Here is a 17,442-nt window from a genome sequence, read left to right as displayed (position 1 = left end):
GACGAAGTGATGTTTGTAAATGTTGGCCTACTTTTCCCATCAACCCCCTCTGTCCCCGGAAGAAAAAGCCGTGTTCACCGTTGCACTTCCTTTTTCCTTCAACGGGGCTTAGGTACGGGAACGTTAACTTTATTCTCCTCACAGAATCCGACTTAAATCTTGTTCTTATTCAATTCATCGGTCTGCATGCACAGTTGCAATGTTAAAAATATGTACCCCTGACTGTAATAGTTTGAGAATTGTGGCAAAGAACTGTTGTTTTCATTGACAAAGTATCAGTAGATGGACGCGTTGTATATATCTGCGTCGAGCCGTGATGGACAGGGCCTTCTCAGCGGTGTTGGCTCTAGCTAGCCAAAGGCCTTAATAGCCGGTTAACAGAAGCCGAATTTGTCAATAGTCACGCTATCGTGTTAAAAGTGTAATGCCATAAAAGTAAAGGACTGTTATATGTCAAACGTATATCTGACTTGTCGTAAAACATAGCAAGTATAAAAACAAATGGCGTAAATGTGTCAACTAGCAGGCTACTTAGCTATAGCTACGGTGGCCGAAACTGGCATCTGCGCGCCTTGATCCACTAGGTAGGTAAGTTGTAGAACTTTGCGATTGTTGTTGAGTGTTGGCCTTGCTTTCAGGACACAATGGGACGCGTTATAAGGGGACAGAGGAAAGGTGCGGGCTCCGTGTTCAAAGCCCACGTGAAGCACAGAAAAGGTGCAGCCAAACTTCGCCACATTGACTTCGCCGAACGTCATGGCTACATCAAAGGGATTGTGAAGGTACACATGATGTGGGCATTAGAATATACGTGACTTTTGCACAATTGACTGGTCCCATTTCCCCTCCAGTGAATTCACTTGTTTTTTATTTTTTAAATGTCCTCATGTACATATATGGAGCAGAGGAACTGACATGACCCTCTGCCTCCCCTCTTAGGATATCATCCACGATCCAGGTCGTGGTGCTCCACTGGCCAAAGTAGCCTTCCGTGACCCTTATCGGTTTAAGAAGAGGACAGAGCTCTTCATTGCTGCTGAGGGTATCCACACTGGACAGTTCATTTACTGTGGCAAGAAGGGTAAGTGGGCTTACAGCTCCAATGTAGTGTATTGGCGAGACCCACCAGCTTCATGTGTGCAGGATCAGATATTGCAAACTCTGATACAAATCTTGCTATTATGCCGAGTAGTCAACCTCAACTCTTCTTCTCAGCTCAGCTAAACATCGGTAACGTCCTACCCGTGGGCACTATGCCAGAAGGCACCATCATCTGCTGTCTGGAGGAGAAGCCTGGTGACCGCGGGAAACTTGCTCGCGCATCTGGGAACTATGCCACCGTCATCTCCCACAACCCAGAGACCAAGAAGTCCAGAGTAAAGCTGCCTTCTGGTTCCAAGAAGGTCATTGCTTCAGCCAACAGAGCTGTTGTCGGTAAGGCCCTCCAACCTTGACTGGAGACCATAACCTAGTTGTGAGAAACCTTTGATCTAACCTGGCCAGGAGTGAATAAGATGAGTTGTGTAAGAGCCCTAACAGAGAAAAAAAAACAGTTAACACCTCTGCCCAAGGGACCTTGCTCTGCATTTTGGACCTTGATAATTAAATTAGGTTTTGTTAGTTTGAGACATATTCAATTGTAGCAAATGTTGGCCCTGGTATGCTAGGGTAATTTAGTGTTCTATTTACACACTAATTACAGAATAAGGTAGTTGAAGGTAAAGGAATCCTGTCTGTTATCCTAATTGAAGTTCTGCTTTGTCCAGGTGTGGTTGCTGGAGGTGGCCGTATTGACAAGCCCATCCTGAAGGCAGGTCGTGCCTACCACAAATACAAGGCCAAGAGAAACTGCTGGCCACGTGTCCGTGGTGTAGCCATGAACGTAAGTGGGCTCTTCTTTCTCAAAGTACTTAAACACGGGTGTACTACAGAACACATGAGGGCACAAGGAACCTCAAGTAAAAAACAGATAAGTACACCAGTGGTCCCTCCTAAAGGGATTTTTGTATTTGTATGGGATTCACCACACGTTGATTCCATTTAGTAAGCGGGCAGATCTGTACTTTATGTTCAGAAATGTATTTTAGCTTTCATAACTGAACTCTCACATGTCCTCTGTAGCCTGTTGAGCATCCATTCGGAGGTGGTAACCACCAGCATATTGGCAAGCCCTCTACCATCCGGAGAGACGCCCCAGCTGGTCGCAAGGTCGGTCTCATCGCTGCCCGTCGTACAGGCAGACTGCGTGGAACAAAGACCGTCCAGGAGAAGGAGAATTAACTCTGTTCATAATAAAGTGTTCCAAAAGAACAAGAACTGTGTGTGGTTTCTACTGGGTAACGAGCATAAACCTTGTTGAAATTGCTGACGTCAGTAAATTAAATTGGACTTGAGTTCTGCTGCTGTTTCAATTGGGGAAGAACTAAAGTAACGAACAATCATGGTCAAATTCAGACATCCTGTTCCACACTTTAGCAATGCATCAATAGTGTCACCACGTTTACAGATATTAGAAATAATCGCTCAGCTTAGACAATTATAGTTAATTGATCTCATAGCTTTGTGAAGTCTGAAAAGTAATACATTCATAGCTAAAGGTGATGTCTACATCAGATGAGGTGTAAGGTACCCCTCCATTCACTATGGTTAAATTAATCTGGCTTTGGAACAAGGTGTGTATATATATATATCTGAGGAAGTACAGACCATGGGAATTTGTGGGGGGTAGTGATTTAATTATGTACAGGTGCATCTCAATAAATTACAATATCAAGTTGATTTATTTCAGTAATTCAATTCAAAAAGTGAAACTCCTATATTATATAGATTCATTACACACAGACTGATATATTTCAAGTGTTTGTTTCTTTTAATTTTGATTATAACTGACAGCTAATGAAAACCCCAAATTCAGTATCTCAGATTATTAGAATATTAAGACAAAAAAAAAAAGGATTTTGAACCCAGAAATGTTGGACTACTGAAAAGTATGAACATGTACAACACTCAATACTTGGTCGGTGCTCCTTTTGCATGAATTACTGCAGCAATGCGGCGTGGCATGAAGGCGATCAGTCTGTGGCACTGCTGAAGTGTTATGGAAGCCCAGGTTGCTCTGATAGCGGCCTTCAGCTCTTCTGCGTTGTTGGGTCTGGTGGTCTTGCATCTTCCTCTTCACAATACCCCATAGATTCTCTATGGGGTTTAGGTCAGGCGAGTTTGCGAGCCAAGAAAGCACAGGGATACCATGGTCCTTAAACCAGGTATGGTACCTTTGGCAGTGTGTGTAGGTGCCAAGTCCTACTGGAAAATGAATTCCGCATCTCTATAAAGCTGGTCAGCAGAGGGAAGCATGAAGTGCTCTAAAACTTCCTGGTAGACGGCTGCGCTGACCTTGGACCTGAGAAAACACAGTGGACCAACACTAGCAGATGACATGGCACCCCAAACCATCACTGACTGTGGAAACTTTACACTGGAACTCAAGCAACTTGGATTCTGTGCCTCTCCTCTCTTCCTCCAGACTCTGGGACCTTGATTTCCAAATGAAATGCAAAATTAATCTGAGAAGAGAACTTTGGACCACTGAGCAACAGTCCAGTCCTTTTTGTCCTTAGCCCAGGTAAGACGCCTCTGACGTTGTGTGTAGTTCAAGAGTGTCTTGACACAAGGAATGCGACAGTTGAAGCCCATGTCCTGGATACATCTGTGTGTGGTGGCTCTTGAAGCACGGACTCCAGCTGCAGTCCACTCCTTGTAAATCTCCCCCAAATTCTTGAATGGCCTTCGTTTCACAATCCTCTCAAGGCTGCGGTTATCCCTGTTGCTTGTGCACCTTTTTCTACCACATTTTTTCCTTCCATTAAACTTTCCATTAATGTGCTTGGATACAGAACTCTGTGAACAGCCAGCTTCTTTAGCAATGACCTTTTGTGTCTTACCCTCCTTGTGCAGGGTGTCAATGATCGTCTTCTTGACAACTGTCAAGTCAGCAGTCTTCCCCATGATTGTGTACCCTACTGAACCAAACTGAGAGACCATTTAAAGGCCCAGGAATCCTTTGCAGGAGTTTTGAGTTAATTAGCTGATTAGAGTGTGACACCATGAGACTTATTCACAATATTCTAATTTTCTGAGATAATGAATTTTTGTTTTCATTAGCTGTCAGTTATAATCATCAAAATTAAAAGAAATAAACACTTGAAATATATCAGTCTGTGTGTAATGAATCTATATAATATAGGAGTTTCACTTTTTGAATCGAATTACTGAAATAAATAAATCAACTTTTTCAAGAAAATTAAATAGACAACATCCAGTAACATTTAAGATTTCCCTAAAAACCCTAACATGCTAAATTTAGCTACAACCAAGTCAGTGGCCACTAAATTCGGCATATCCCTTTATCGACTGGGTAGGATCTCTAGAACAGATTACATTATTCACAGCTTGGATTAATTGAGGTGCAGGAAACATTCCTTAAACATCCCATTCCACAACACACCAACGGTTCTCTGGGGACTGGAGGATGTTGAAGTATACTGAAATCATTTGAGTTTGTGGAACCACCTTTATGATGCATGCTTTATGATATGGTGTGGGCCTGATGTGTGCCAGACAACTGCTCATACCATTCCATCACCACCCTCTACCATTGACACTGCAGGATGGATTCATGACAGTTTTTGTCATGCAACAACATTTGGATTGTTCTTGAAATTTAGATTAATCAGACTGAAGTTTTTCCATTCCTTAATCGTCCAGTTAAATTGATCCTGTTCCCAGACGCCACCTCCTCCCTGCCCTCCTCTTCTCACTCTTACCCTCAAACTCTCATCCACCCTCTCTCAACCTCTATTAACCCTTCCTCAACTCTCACTCACTCTGCTTCACACCCTCCCATAACACTCACCTTCCCTTATCCCTCATCCTCCCTTGACCCTCATCCTAACCACCAATTCCACCTGCTGTTACAGGAGGAACCCAGCCTCCTACTGCAGTCCATCCACTTTGAAGTTTGATGCGTTGTGCTTTCATAGATGTTTTTTTGTGTGCATTTTATTACACATGATACATCTTGCCTTTAGAGTTATTAATCAATGAAAAGAATGTGTTCTACACAACAGAATATATGGGATAATATACACACAAATATATTTTCTAATAGAAATCCAGTAGGTAATATTTCCAGCTGTGATGACAGTTGCTAGTTATTCTCACTGTAGACATCTGGGGAGTTTTCAGTTTTAATATCATGATGGATTACAAAAGCTGAATCTGTGGATGACGGGGCTTTATGTAAATGTATGCATTTGATCAAAGTTGCTGCTCTACAAAAATTAGCCAAGTAAATGTTTCAGAATATCAGTGAAATCACCAATCAATACTGAGACTGACACAAGATTCCATATTCTTTATTTGCTAAGGGCGCAACGCTTTTTGTTTTGTTTGTTTGTTATATTTCTGTGCACAAAAAACCTCACAAAGTGAAAGTTCACATCGTGACTGGAGCTCCAGAACTCACCGTCACCACGGCGGCAGAACTCTGTACAGTCAATACCTTCTTTAAAAATAACTCAAGGACAAAAATGTTCCTCTTAAATCAAATTCTATTCTTTTTGTGAAATACAACAAAATAAATTCTATAAAATAAGAGCAAAATATTTAAATATAATACGGTGGGCAGAATATTTTCATTTGCAGGAGTATTTGGTATATTTTAGATAAATCCCAAAAATACACGCATTCAAGTGACCAATTAAATACAGTATTTACTGATGTTTACCATCAGCTCCTAAAGAATTATACTTTACTGAGCCAAAGTTTCACTGTGACTAAACCAGCAGAGAGAACAGTAAAGACTGCTGTGTGCCCGTTCTCTATGGAGGAGGAGGGACACAGCAGAGAAGCCCAGCCTAGCCAGCTCCACAGCAAAATGGAGGCCCTGGGGCATGTGTGTCCAACTAGGCTACAAAAGAAGAAACCACAGTCTATATTACACCAGGAGCAACTTCAATGCATGTGGCCCCCCACTCCTTTTCTGAATTCCCATGGGTGAAAAGAAAGCCGTCTACCCTGATGAAAACTGACTGCCAAATGTGTAGGATTATACTAAATGTGCATTTGAAAAGCCACTTATTCTTACATTGGTTCAAACGATCACCCTCAATGTCCAAGAGGGAGATTTGAGTAAATTACAACGTGTGTCCCTCTGTGGTTGTCCTCCTTACTAATCATCCCTGGGCGACACGTCAGGTGAGAAGCCATGCTAAATGTTACGGCATATTAACTAGAGCTTCAAAATGATTCAGTTATTTACCAGAACAAAAAGAGAGAAAGGCAATGACAGTTTCAGAACAATGTTGCATCGTCGCTTTTTCACATCAGCTGAACACCGTTTAAGTTCACCCAAACATTCCACATCTCACACATGAACTGACCCTTGCTCAGAAGTAGATCTGGCATGGGTCATAAGGTTGTCAAGGAGCAGTAATAATAAGAATAACATTATGAATGATGACATGTCTACAGTAGAATGGCAGACCAAACTGCACTGTCAACCATGGGTGAGGAAACAAAAATCATTCTTTTGATATTTTTTGTATCCTAAGATATCCATTGGTATCCATTGGTGATCTTCTAGATCGCCCAACAGCAAACTAAGTTAGGCTATTGGGGGATTTTTGAACAGTCAAAACAACTTTAATATGTACAACTTTCTGTCATGTCAACAAGGGCATCAGAATAATCAGGCTTGGATAAATTGGATGTTTATGAACACGCCCTCTCTCGCCCCCCCTCTGTGGCCCAGCAGGTCCTGCAAGGCAGGAAGGTAGCCCACCCCGGGGAAGAGCACCCCCTACATGCCCAGACTGGCTGCAGGCTGGTGGGGAGAGACTCTCAGGGGGGCTGGAGAGGGGCTGGGGTGCCTGGTGAGGCCCTGCCCTGCGGGTCACACAGAGAACTTCTTGCTCTGTGGGAGGGATGATGCGAGGAGAGAGAGAGAGACAGGATGATGGAGACTCGAGGCACAGCAAGAGGTGGGGGGTGTCATTCCTTAGGCAGGGCCGGTGCAGGGGCGGAGGAGGTTGGGGTAGGGGGGACTTCCTCATTGCAGCTCTCTTGTGCTCGTGGACCTGGGCCGGTGGTTGGAGTTTGGGTTGGTCTGGGGGTAGTTGTTGGAGTTTGGGTAGGGCCAGGGGCAGTTGTTGGAGTTTGGGTTGGGGCAGGAGCAGTTGTTGGAGTTTGGGTTGGGGCAGGAGCAGTTGTTGGGGCAGTAGTTGGAGTTTGGGTTGGGCCAGGGGCGGTTGTTGGAGTTTGGGTTGGGGCAGGAGCAGTTGTTGGGGCAGTAGTTGGAGTTTGGGTTGGGCCAGGGGCGGTTGTTGGAGTTTGGGTTGGGGCAGGGGCAGTTGTTGGGGCAGTTGTTGGATTTTGGGCGGGGGCAGGTCGCTGGGGGTTGTTAATGTGCTGGGCTGCAGGGCCTGTATAGGGATGAGGATGGTTGTTCTGCTGCAAAGAGAGGAGATGGACATATCAGAAAAGAAAAAATAAATCACATCCTGAAATCTATTTTCTGAACAGAGAAAAAGTAAAACAGTATTAAAAGAAACGTTCTTGGTGGAAGCGCATTTTTATTGATATTGTTCATTTCCAATCTTAAATGAAACCATTATATTTCATTAAAACTATTGTTGTATTTTCTTGTAGCTCATGTTTTCCTAAATGTATAAGAATTGTTACTATCCTTTCATAGTATCAAATTTTATTTCAAACGGTTGCTTTGACAATATACTGTATACATTCAATTATTATTATTTGTATTTATTAATTTGCCACATAGTACTGCTACTACATGATAAGCTACTGAAACTACTGTAATGCTCTGCCATCGCTAAACCCTTGAGGTCAGGGCACCATCCACATTGCTAACCATGACACTACAGGCAAGGTTTACATTTACATTTAGTCATTTAGCAGACGCTCTTATCCAGGGCGAATTACAGTAAGTACAGGGACATTCCCCCGAGGCAAGTAGGGTGAAGTGCCTTGCCCAAGGACACAACGTCAGGTGGCATGATCGGGAATCGAACTGGCAACCTTCGGATTACTAGCCCGATTCCCTCACCGCTCAGCCACCTGACTCCTAGGTTGTGTGTCTTTTGGTACCTGCTGTGATGGTGTGGTTCCTGCAGGGTAGAGGGAGGGGTCCTCAGTGGGGTCCTGCCCATCAGGCACCTAGGAAACACAGGACTGGTTACCCTTCCTATCTATCCAGAATGACGCATTTAGAATATGTAACAGCACAGCTAGGCCAGTCCTAAAATGCAGATTAATGCCTCCTCACACACATTTAGCTCCCTATGAATTGAATACTTTTCCTAGATTAGGAATGAGTAGTGAAGTGCATGCTGTGTAGAGGTCGGCCTGTGAGCATGAGAGCAGGTATAACCACGTGGTTTCTACAAGTCTATAGACTGCATAAAGACTGTAAGGAAATCGTGTCCACCTCCCATATGTGCTGCTGATGGCGTATGTGTGCACCTGAGCCTGGTGCTCTCTGTACTACACAGGCCACAACGTCATCATTGACGCTAATACAGCAGTGCTCCACCTTCCTGACTACAGCCAAGTGTCGAGCTTTCAAACAGGTGTTTGTTTGTGACCGCACTATTTGCTCTGGAAAGAGGGCACACAATTCCTACTGCACCTCTGATTGGCTAGTTCAATGCTGCTCAGAACCAATGGGATGATCCAGCTGCACAACAAACAGCCAATCAATGCATTTGCTCCAACTTGTAACTTCCCTGAAGGGTTAAACACAAGCGACACCCAGACATCTATGATGTCTATCACAGCCTGACTATCACATGTTGCAGCAGCTAGCTCCAGTCTTGGTGTCCTGTGTGTGTTCTCGGCCCTGAGCAAACATGTCTGGTAGTCGTGTCACTGCAGCCTGGGGACACCAAGGAGGACGGAGGGTGGCAGCTTACAGCGTGCTGCTGCTGCTGGCCTGTTCCTTCCCCTGGTAAGAGCTGCGGTGGCGTGGAGGATTTCCCCAGCGCCGCCTCCTCTTCAGACACCACATCGTGCTTCGTTAGGTGACACTGTTTTAGAAATGGCAGTTAAAATAGGTTGCATGTCGTCAAGCGTCAAAAAAACGATGCAAGCGTGGACTGCTGCAGTCGGAATGTTTTCTGTCTTGATCAATTAATCGCTTCAAAATAATAATAATGAAACGGATGGTTAGAGTGATAAGGGTCAAAGGTGAACAGAGTGATAAGGGTATAGAGCTGTTCAGTTGTTAGAGCTTGATTAGACAGCCAGGGCCTGATAATGGCTGGCTGCTACTACAGTACGCTATCCTACTGACTGACATCCAAACTGTCTTAGTCATAAGTACCTAGTACTGAGCCTTAATCAGGCCTATTATATTTGAGACAAATGGCTGGCTCGGAGATACACCCCTGTAACCTTTGCGTTGTTAACACGCAGTCATGGTTGGGCTAAGGGTTACCTCCTCGGGGCAGAGTTCGCAGGCCTTGGCCAGGGTCATGCGTGCGCTGTGCGAGCGCTCCAGGAAGTAGCCGTTGGAGGTCTCGTTGCTCTGGACAGGAGGAGACCAGTTGTTGTAGGTGTACTGGGGGTTCCCGGTGTACGGCCTCCTCTCCAGCTCGTCACCCAGCCACTCCACCGCCCACGTCCACTTACGCTTCAGGTCCCCGTTGCTCTGTGCGCGCACACACACACACACACACACACACACACACACACATTGAAGAGAATAAAGAGAACAATAGTAGGAGGTTGAGCGTGTGCCAGTAGTGCATTAGACTTGCAGACTAGCAGTAAAAGTGTGTGGCTAAGATAATGTACCACAAGTAGAAATAAGAGTACTACTATAAATAGTAGGAAATTGACAGTAGCAGTAATAGTGGCGTGAGGAGAAAGGAGGAGAAAGAGAGGAGAGGAAAGAGAGTAGAAGAAGGTGTGGGAGGATGATGTTAAGTACCTGTAGTATCTGCTAGGATTAAGACTGTACCTGTAGTATCTACGAGGGTTAGGACTGTACCTGTAGTATCTACGAGGGTTAGGACTGTACCTGTAGTATCTGGTAGGCCACAGAACAGTTACTGAAGAGGGCCACCATGCACTTGATGCACTGGTAGGCTCGTTTCTGGTAGTGGTTCTTGGAGCGCTGGATAGTATCAAACAGCCCGTCACGGTCGTCAGGGATACCCTTCAGAACATTGTGGATCCTACAGAGGGCAAGAGGAAAGATTAGCCCAAACAGGAAAACACACACACACACATCATGGTAGGGAGTATGAGCTGACCTGTGTGTTTGCCAGGAGTCCTCGATGAGCAGGATCTGGAGGAGGAGGTCCAGGTAAGGCCGCAGCTCATAGGTGTAGGAGTACGCCACCTGGACACATGTTAACATACCTATTGACATGTTCTCGCATGTTCCGCAAAGGTGCGGCATGAAGAAGCTGCCGAGAATCCACACAAACGCAACACGTCAACCCCTAAACCCTAACCCTCCTGACAGAGCAGCCCGTAAGAACTGCACCTCTAGCCCTCGACCATCTGCGGCACTCACTTTCTGCACCGCTTGCGATGTCACAACGGATGAAAAGCATAGGCTAAAACTAATACACGTTTCCAGATGTTTGCATGTAGGCTGATCCCCCCCCCACCTGCCAGAGCAGCTCGCTGAGGACGGTGGAGGAGAACTGGGGGTTCTCCCAGCAGCTGAAGCGCAGTAGCTTCACAGTCTCCTCCGAGTTGCTGCAGTCCTCGATGATCTTCTTCACGTAGCTCGTCCTCACAAACAGGATCTCTACCACCAGCTGCTGCAGGGGCATGACCGGGGCGGTCAGGCTGGGGTCACCGTACGGGTTGGGGAGGGGGGGGTTACCTACGGAGAGAGAAAGCATAGTAGAGGAGACATAACACAGGGCCCGAAGAGGATGCAGAGCTCTCGTCTGTAGTGTCAGAAGTATGGGTGGACCCAGTACCATATGACCCTGTACCATATGACTCAAAAGTCCATTGCTCATTTTCATTGTCAGGAATAACATGTTTGACCATTTAAGGCAGCCTCTCTCAATCCTGGTCCTAGGGACCCCCCCCTGCCCTGCATGTTCTAGATGTTTCCCCTCTTCCAACACACCTGATTCAAATGAATGGGTCATCGTCAGGCTTCTGCTTAGCTTGATAACGACCCATTCATTTGAACCAGGTGTGTTGGAAGAGAGAAACATCTAGAACAAGCAGGGCAGGAACAGGAATGAGAAAGGTTGATTTAAGGACCTGACATTTCAACCTCCCCCTTTCTCCAGCCCAATCCTGCTGCCTTCCTCTGACCCCAGACCCACCGTTGATGGAGGACTGCATGCGTGTGGACACGTCGCAGCAGCGCAGCAGCTGGGACACCACGGTGTACAGCTTGCCCAGCTCAGCGTACTGGTACTTGATGGGGGGCCCGGGGCCCTCATCCAGGGCCACCAGCATGAAGGTGGCTGGGACACTCAACTTCAACAGCTGGCTCTTCTCTGCCAGGCCTGGGGATAGAGAGGGATGGGGGAAAACAGGGAGAAGGTGACATAGATGGGAAATTAGTTGGTGGGGTTGAGAGAGATCATGTCAGGACTATGTGATGCTGGTGTGTGTGTGTGTGTGTGTATGGTCGGTCTGTGTGTCCGAGTACACTGACCCTTACCCAGGTTGGCATACATGACGAACAGGTTGAAGTACTGCTGCAGGTGGCGCCCGTGCTCAGACACCTCCCTCCTCAGCAGGTTAAGCACGGCTCTCAGCAGGTGGTCGCTCAGACCCAGGTTGTCACACGCCTAGCGCACAGCAAGCAGGTTATCCCCAGTGACACACGGTTACAGATGATGAACAGCTCAATATTCAGGCTGTTTCGATCAGCACAGCCAAACTTCTGACCCTTCTAGTCTGATTTGCGCTACCTGGGTGGAGGAGCGCTACCTGGGTGGGGGAGAGCGCTACCTGGGTGGGGGAGAGCGCTACCTGGGTGGAGGAGAGCGCTACCTGGGTGGAGGAGAGCGCTACCTGGGTGGAGGAGAGCGCTACCTGGGTGGGGGAGAGTGCTACCTGGGTGGGGGAGAGTGCTACCTGGGTGGGGGAGAGTGCTACCTGGGTGGGGGAGAGTGCTACCTGGGTGGGGGAGAGTGCTACCTGGGTGGGGGAGAGTGCTACCTGGGTGGGGGAGAGTGCTACCTGGGTGGGGGAGAGTGCTACCTGGGTGGGGGAGAGTCCTACCTGGGTGGGGGAGAGTCCTACCTGGGTGGGGGAGAGTCCTACCTGGGTGGGGGAGAGTGCTACCTGGGTGGAGGAGAGTGCTACCTGGGTGGAGGAGAGTGCTACCTGGGTGGGGGAGAGTCCTACCTGGGTGGAGGAGAGTGCTACCTGGGTGGGGGAGAGTGCTACCTGGGTGGAGGAGAGTGCTACCTGGGTGGAGGAGAGAGCTACCTGGGTGGAGGAGAGTGCTACCTGGGTGGGGGAGAGTGCTACCTGGGTGGGGGAGAGTCCTACCTGGGTGGGGGAGAGTCCTACCTGGGTGGAGGAGAGTGCTACCTGGGTGGGGGAGAGTCCTACCTGGGTGGGGGAGAGTCCTACCTGGGTGGGGGAGAGTGCTACCTGGGTGGGGGAGAGTGCTACTTGGGTGGAGGAGAGTGCTACCTGGGTGGGGGAGAGCGCTACTTGGGTGGAGGAGAGCGCTACCTGGGTGGGGGAGAGTCCTACCTGGGTGGGGGAGAGCGCTACCTGGGTGGGGGAGAGTCCTACCTGGGTGGGGGAGAGTCCTACCTGGGTGGAGGAGAGTGCTACCTGGGTGGAGGAGAGTGCTACCTGGGTGGGGGAGAGTGCTACCTGGGTGGGGGAGAGTCCTACCTGGGTGGGGGAGAGTGCTACCTGGGTGGAGGAGAGTGCTACCTGGGTGGGGGAGAGTCCTACCTGGGTGGGGGAGAGTCCTACCTGGGTGGGGGAGAGTGCTACCTGGGTGGGGGAGAGTCCTACCTGGGTGGAGGAGAGTGCTACCTGGGTGGAGGAGAGTGCTACCTGGGTGGGGGAGAGTGCTACCTGGGTGGGGGAGAGTCCTACCTGGGTGGGGGAGAGTCCTACCTGGGTGGGGGAGAGTGCTACCTGGGTGGGGGAGAGTCCTACCTGGGTGGGGGAGAGTCCTACCTGGGTGGAGGAGAGTGCTACCTGGGTGGGGGAGAGTGCTACCTGGGTGGAGGAGAGTCTTACCTGGGTGGGGGAGAGTGCTACCTGGGTGGGGGAGAGTCCTACCTGGGTGGGGGAGAGTCCTACCTGGGTGGGGGAGAGTGCTACCTGGGTGGGGGAGAGTCCTACCTGGGTGGGGGAGAGTGCTACCTGGGTGGAGGAGAGTGCTACCTGGGTGGAGGAGAGTGCTACCTGGGTGGGGGAGAGTCCTACCTGGGTGGAGGAGAGTGCTACCTGGGTGGGGGAGAGTGCTACCTGGGTGGAGGAGAGTGCTACCTGGGTGGAGGAGAGCGCTACCTGGGTGGAGGAGAGCGCTACCTGGGTGGAGGAGAGTGCTACCTGGGTGGGGGAGAGTGCTACCTGGGTGGGGGAGAGTCCTACCTGGGTGGAGGAGAGTGCTACCTGGGTGGGGGAGAGTGCTACCTGGGTGGGGGAGAGTCCTACCTGGGTGGGGGAGAGTCCTACCTGGGTGGGGGAGAGTGCTACTTGGGTGGAGGAGAGTGCTACCTGGGTGGGGGAGAGTGCTACCTGGGTGGGGGAGAGTGCTACTTGGGTGGAGGAGAGCGCTACCTGGGTGGGGGAGAGTCCTACCTGGGTGGGGGAGAGTCCTACCTGGGTGGAGGAGAGTGCTACCTGGGTGGAGGAGAGTCCTACCTGGGTGGAGGAGAGTCCTACCTGGGTGGGGGAGAGTCCTACCTGGGTGGAGGAGAGTGCTACCTGGGTGGGGGAGAGTCCTACCTGGGTGGAGGAGAGTGCTACCTGGGTGGAGGAGAGTGCTACCTGGGTGGGGGAGAGTCCTACCTGGGTGGGGGAGAGTGCTACCTGGGTGGAGGAGAGTGCTACCTGGGTGGAGGAGAGTGCTACCTGGGTGGAGGAGAGTGCTACCTGGGTGGAGGAGAGTGCTACCTGGGTGGAGGAGCCTGACGAGGTGCTGGGAGGGGGGCAGGGTCCGTCCTGCAGGGAGAAGTGTGCGATGAAGACGATGAGTTTGGCAAAGGCTCCCCTGACCTCGGCACTGGGACACTCCAACAGGTACTCGGAGAAGCGGTTAGCGCAGGCAAACAGGACGTTGTTTGCAAACCAGTAGCGTACGCTCTTACTGTGCCTTAGGAGGACACACAGGCCGTCATACCTGGATGGGGGGGAAACAGGAGAAGGGTTAGGGTGGGGGGGGGGCGTAGGTGGGTGCGTGGGTGGAGAGAGAGCAGGTTTAGTGTGGCGGGGTGGGTGGAGAGAGCGGATGTTACCAGTCACTTGCTGGACCCCGCACCACCTTCTTGGTGTGGAAGCCAGTGCTGAAGAGGAAGCGGGCGGCTAGCTGGGCGCTAATCATAGCCATCTCCTCAGCCTCTGGAAGCAGGTGGTCTTGGCCTGGAGGGTCAGAAACACCATCAGATCACACTGCATGACTGCATAGAATCTTACAGGGATGCTCAAGTACTTTCTATCCAAGACAATGAACACAAATAAAAGGGAACTCAAAGAATGTGAATCTGCTTCATTCAAAGCATCGAGCAGAACTGCACTGTGGAACTGCCTTTTGTTCAAATCACATGCTAAAACCAAGCGACACCTCAGACAGAATAACCCAGACAAGAGAGAAGAGTTGGGGTTAGACAGGAGAGTATTCGTACGTACCAGGAGGGGGGTTCAAATAGACACTGTTACAGGTCAGAAGTTTCTTAATGAACTGGAAGTATTCCAGGCTGTATTGCATACGGTTGTGCATAAACTGCACGTTCTGCTTGCGCACGCTGCACTCGATAACCCCCGGCATCTTGACCTGGTGGGGCTTGGAGGACGAGAGGGTCAGCTCGGAAATGTACTTGACCAGCTCGTTGTCCTTGTCCATGGAGTCCATCCTCTCGTAGAACAGGATGTAGGCGTTCCACCAGCGCTTCTGCCTCCGGTAGGACATCCTCTTCATCATGTGGTCGAACACCTCCCCCATGTACTCGCCACCGAAGCACTGGCTCTTCATCTCCTCCTCGTCGTCCATCTTGCACTCGGTGACATCGCCGTCGTCAAACTTGTACCAGCGGTTGCGCTCTCCGTCCCCTCCGTTCCTCTGGATGATGTAGGAGTAGTAGTGTCCTCCGCTGGCCTGGCCCGAGTGCACCAGCACCCCCACCAGGCCGTATTGAGAGCTGCCAGGCGGCTCCGGATCGGGCTGGATGAGCTGGCTCTCGGGATTGACGTGGTCTCCCTCCAGCTTGGCCACCCCTGCTACCGTATAGGGCTCCATGTCCAGCTCGCGGGGGAACTCAAAGTAGTCGTTGAACTTGATGGCGCACTCCCTCTCCCAGTCGTAGTCGAAGCGCTTCAGCTGGATGGCCAGGACCGGGGGCAGCTTCTTAATGAGCAGGCGCTTCACTGTGTCCACCTGGGGGGGGCGGCAATTGAAGTGGCATTAGTTGAGCTGTTGCCTTATCACAGCGGTTGGTTTAGGGTTTCAATTACAAAGGTCACAGGTAGTCGGTGGTAGGGTTAAACTGTGCTGTTGTCTCAGGTGTGTGCGTGTGTGGCGGGGGTTCTACACTGAGTTGTGTTTTTACCTTCTTATTGCACTTTTCACAGTGGTAAGCGTTGGCTCCTTCCAGCAGGTCTCCCTTGACATACTGCTCCATGGAGTCTAGAAGGTTCTGGTGGTTCCTGATGTCCACATTCAGAGTGGTGAACGACTCCTCACACTCATACCTACACACACACACACAACACAGTTGAGTTACCAAAAAAACGTACAGATTACATATCAAAAGAAATGAAATGAATAATTGAAATGAATAAATCAGTGTCAAACATGAGTTACATTGGCTCTAGTAGTAGTTAAAATCTCACTTATAAAATGAATAATAATACTACAAAGGTGAGATTTAATAAATGTATTTAATAAAAAGTAAACTTACTCTGATGCTCTGGTACCATATATTACTTACAATTTAAATAGTGTGTGTGTGGTGTGTGTGTGTAGTGTATGTCGTGTTTAGTAAGTGTGTGTGTACCTGTGAGGACAGCCCTGGCAGATCTTCTGGTCAGCGAAGGAACCTCCCAGGACCTTGCTGAGCATGGAGGTATGTCCCAGAGCCTTCAAGGCCTCGTCCAGACTGTCCACTAGCGAGTTGAAGAACTCCAGCGCATCATGCTGCTCTCGCAGGTTCACCGGCTCCCCCCACAACCTGGAACACAGGGTGGGTACTATGAGTGAGAATAATGATGGAGGGGTTGGAAGGGTGGGTAGGGCCTCTTGGGGAGGGGTAGGACCTTCACCTGAACTGCTTCCAGAAGCCTCTGGGGACGTAGTACTGCAGCCTGGAGGCGGCCAGATGACCAAAGATAACCTGTAAGTGGCGCAGCACCCCGATGTTGTACTCCTTCCTGTCTTCAGACTTGCTGAGGGACGGCTTGTCATCAAACTGGTGGTGGTAGCTGAACACCTCATCACGAGGATCCACATTGGTCTGGAGGAATATAAACCAGTGAATAAACGCAACATAAACAAAACACTGTAGCCAGCCAGTCTGAATTACTATGCTGTATCCTCCACTCTTGTGTGTTCTATCCCCTGCTCTGCTCTGCACTCACCTCACTCTCCTGCTTCTCGTCTCCTGACATGTCGTCGTCCACGGCGGTCCCGGTGCCCTCCACGGCCAGGATACCGTTGCGGATGGGTGGGATCATGTAGAGCTGCTGGATGACAGAGTTCATGTAGCAGGTGGCGCCCGCGTTTTTCAGCCCCACAAAGCCTTTGGTGGGCCGAGGCCCTACAGGAGGAAGGTACTCCCACTCTGTCAGAGCCTCGCAGCCTGGGGAGGTCAAGTCAGAACACACAGATCTGTTAGGCCAACCAGTCGGATGCAACTTATTCCTAGAGCATTCTAATGAAGATAATAATGGAGATGGTATGATTAACAAGGTGGTAAGGATTTGATCCTGGCTAGATACTACATGTATGTTAGCACCTTGGCTAGATGATACATGTCTGTTAACTTCCTGGCTAGATGATACATGTCTGTTAGCATCCTGGCTAGATGATACATGTCTGTTAGCTTCCTGGCTAGATGATACATGTATGTTAACTTCCTGGCTAGATGATACATGTATGTTAGCACCTTGGCTAGATGATACATGTCTGTTAGCTTCCTGGCTAGATGATACATGTCTGTTAGCTTCCTGGCTAGATGATACATGTAT

The 17,442-nt window shown here is 49.3% G+C and overlaps 2 protein-coding genes across 5 annotated transcripts in view; one reads left to right on the top strand and one right to left on the bottom strand.

Annotated features, from left to right (window-relative positions):
* Positions 1-2,306, top strand: rpl8 (ribosomal protein L8). Its single transcript, XM_062457214.1, has 6 exons — positions 1-112; positions 639-782; positions 940-1,081; positions 1,216-1,434; positions 1,767-1,882; positions 2,122-2,306. The coding sequence occupies exons 2-6, from the start codon at positions 645-647 to the stop codon at positions 2,278-2,280; spliced, it is 774 nt and encodes a 257-aa protein (XP_062313198.1). The 5' UTR covers positions 1-112; positions 639-644; the 3' UTR covers positions 2,281-2,306.
* Positions 2,307-5,398: 3,092 nt separating this feature from the next.
* LOC134017521 (probable ubiquitin carboxyl-terminal hydrolase FAF-X) overlaps positions 5,399-17,442 on the bottom strand; it is a 32,436-nt gene continuing 20,392 nt past the window's right edge. For 2 of the 4 annotated variants that reach the window (XM_062457210.1, XM_062457212.1), the window contains 16 exons: positions 16,834-17,054; positions 16,519-16,709; positions 16,254-16,427; positions 15,807-15,948; positions 14,890-15,634; positions 14,499-14,622; positions 14,158-14,383; positions 11,723-11,852; positions 11,379-11,564; positions 10,698-10,918; positions 10,335-10,423; positions 10,100-10,256; positions 9,515-9,727; positions 8,991-9,104; positions 8,167-8,235; positions 5,399-7,509 (listed from right to left, as the gene is read on the bottom strand). In XM_062457210.1, coding sequence (XP_062313194.1) covers positions 7,051-7,509; positions 8,167-8,235; positions 8,991-9,104; positions 9,515-9,727; positions 10,100-10,256; positions 10,335-10,423; positions 10,698-10,918; positions 11,379-11,564; positions 11,723-11,852; positions 14,158-14,383; positions 14,499-14,622; positions 14,890-15,634; positions 15,807-15,948; positions 16,254-16,427; positions 16,519-16,709; positions 16,834-17,054 — 3,461 coding nt within the window. In that variant the 3' untranslated portion in view covers positions 5,399-7,050. The remainder of the gene's footprint in view (positions 7,510-8,166; positions 8,236-8,990; positions 9,105-9,514; positions 9,728-10,099; positions 10,257-10,334; positions 10,424-10,697; positions 10,919-11,378; positions 11,565-11,722; positions 11,853-14,157; positions 14,384-14,498; positions 14,623-14,889; positions 15,635-15,806; positions 15,949-16,253; positions 16,428-16,518; positions 16,710-16,833; positions 17,055-17,442) is intronic. The other 2 variants (XM_062457211.1, XM_062457213.1) reach the window with 2 other exon arrangements.

This window comes from Osmerus eperlanus, chromosome 3 (assembly GCF_963692335.1).
Source record: "Osmerus eperlanus chromosome 3, fOsmEpe2.1, whole genome shotgun sequence".
Classification (NCBI taxonomy): Eukaryota; Metazoa; Chordata; class Actinopteri; order Osmeriformes; family Osmeridae; genus Osmerus; species Osmerus eperlanus.
Note: the sequence above shows the minus strand (reverse complement) of the source record. Positions and strands in the feature narration are given on the sequence as shown.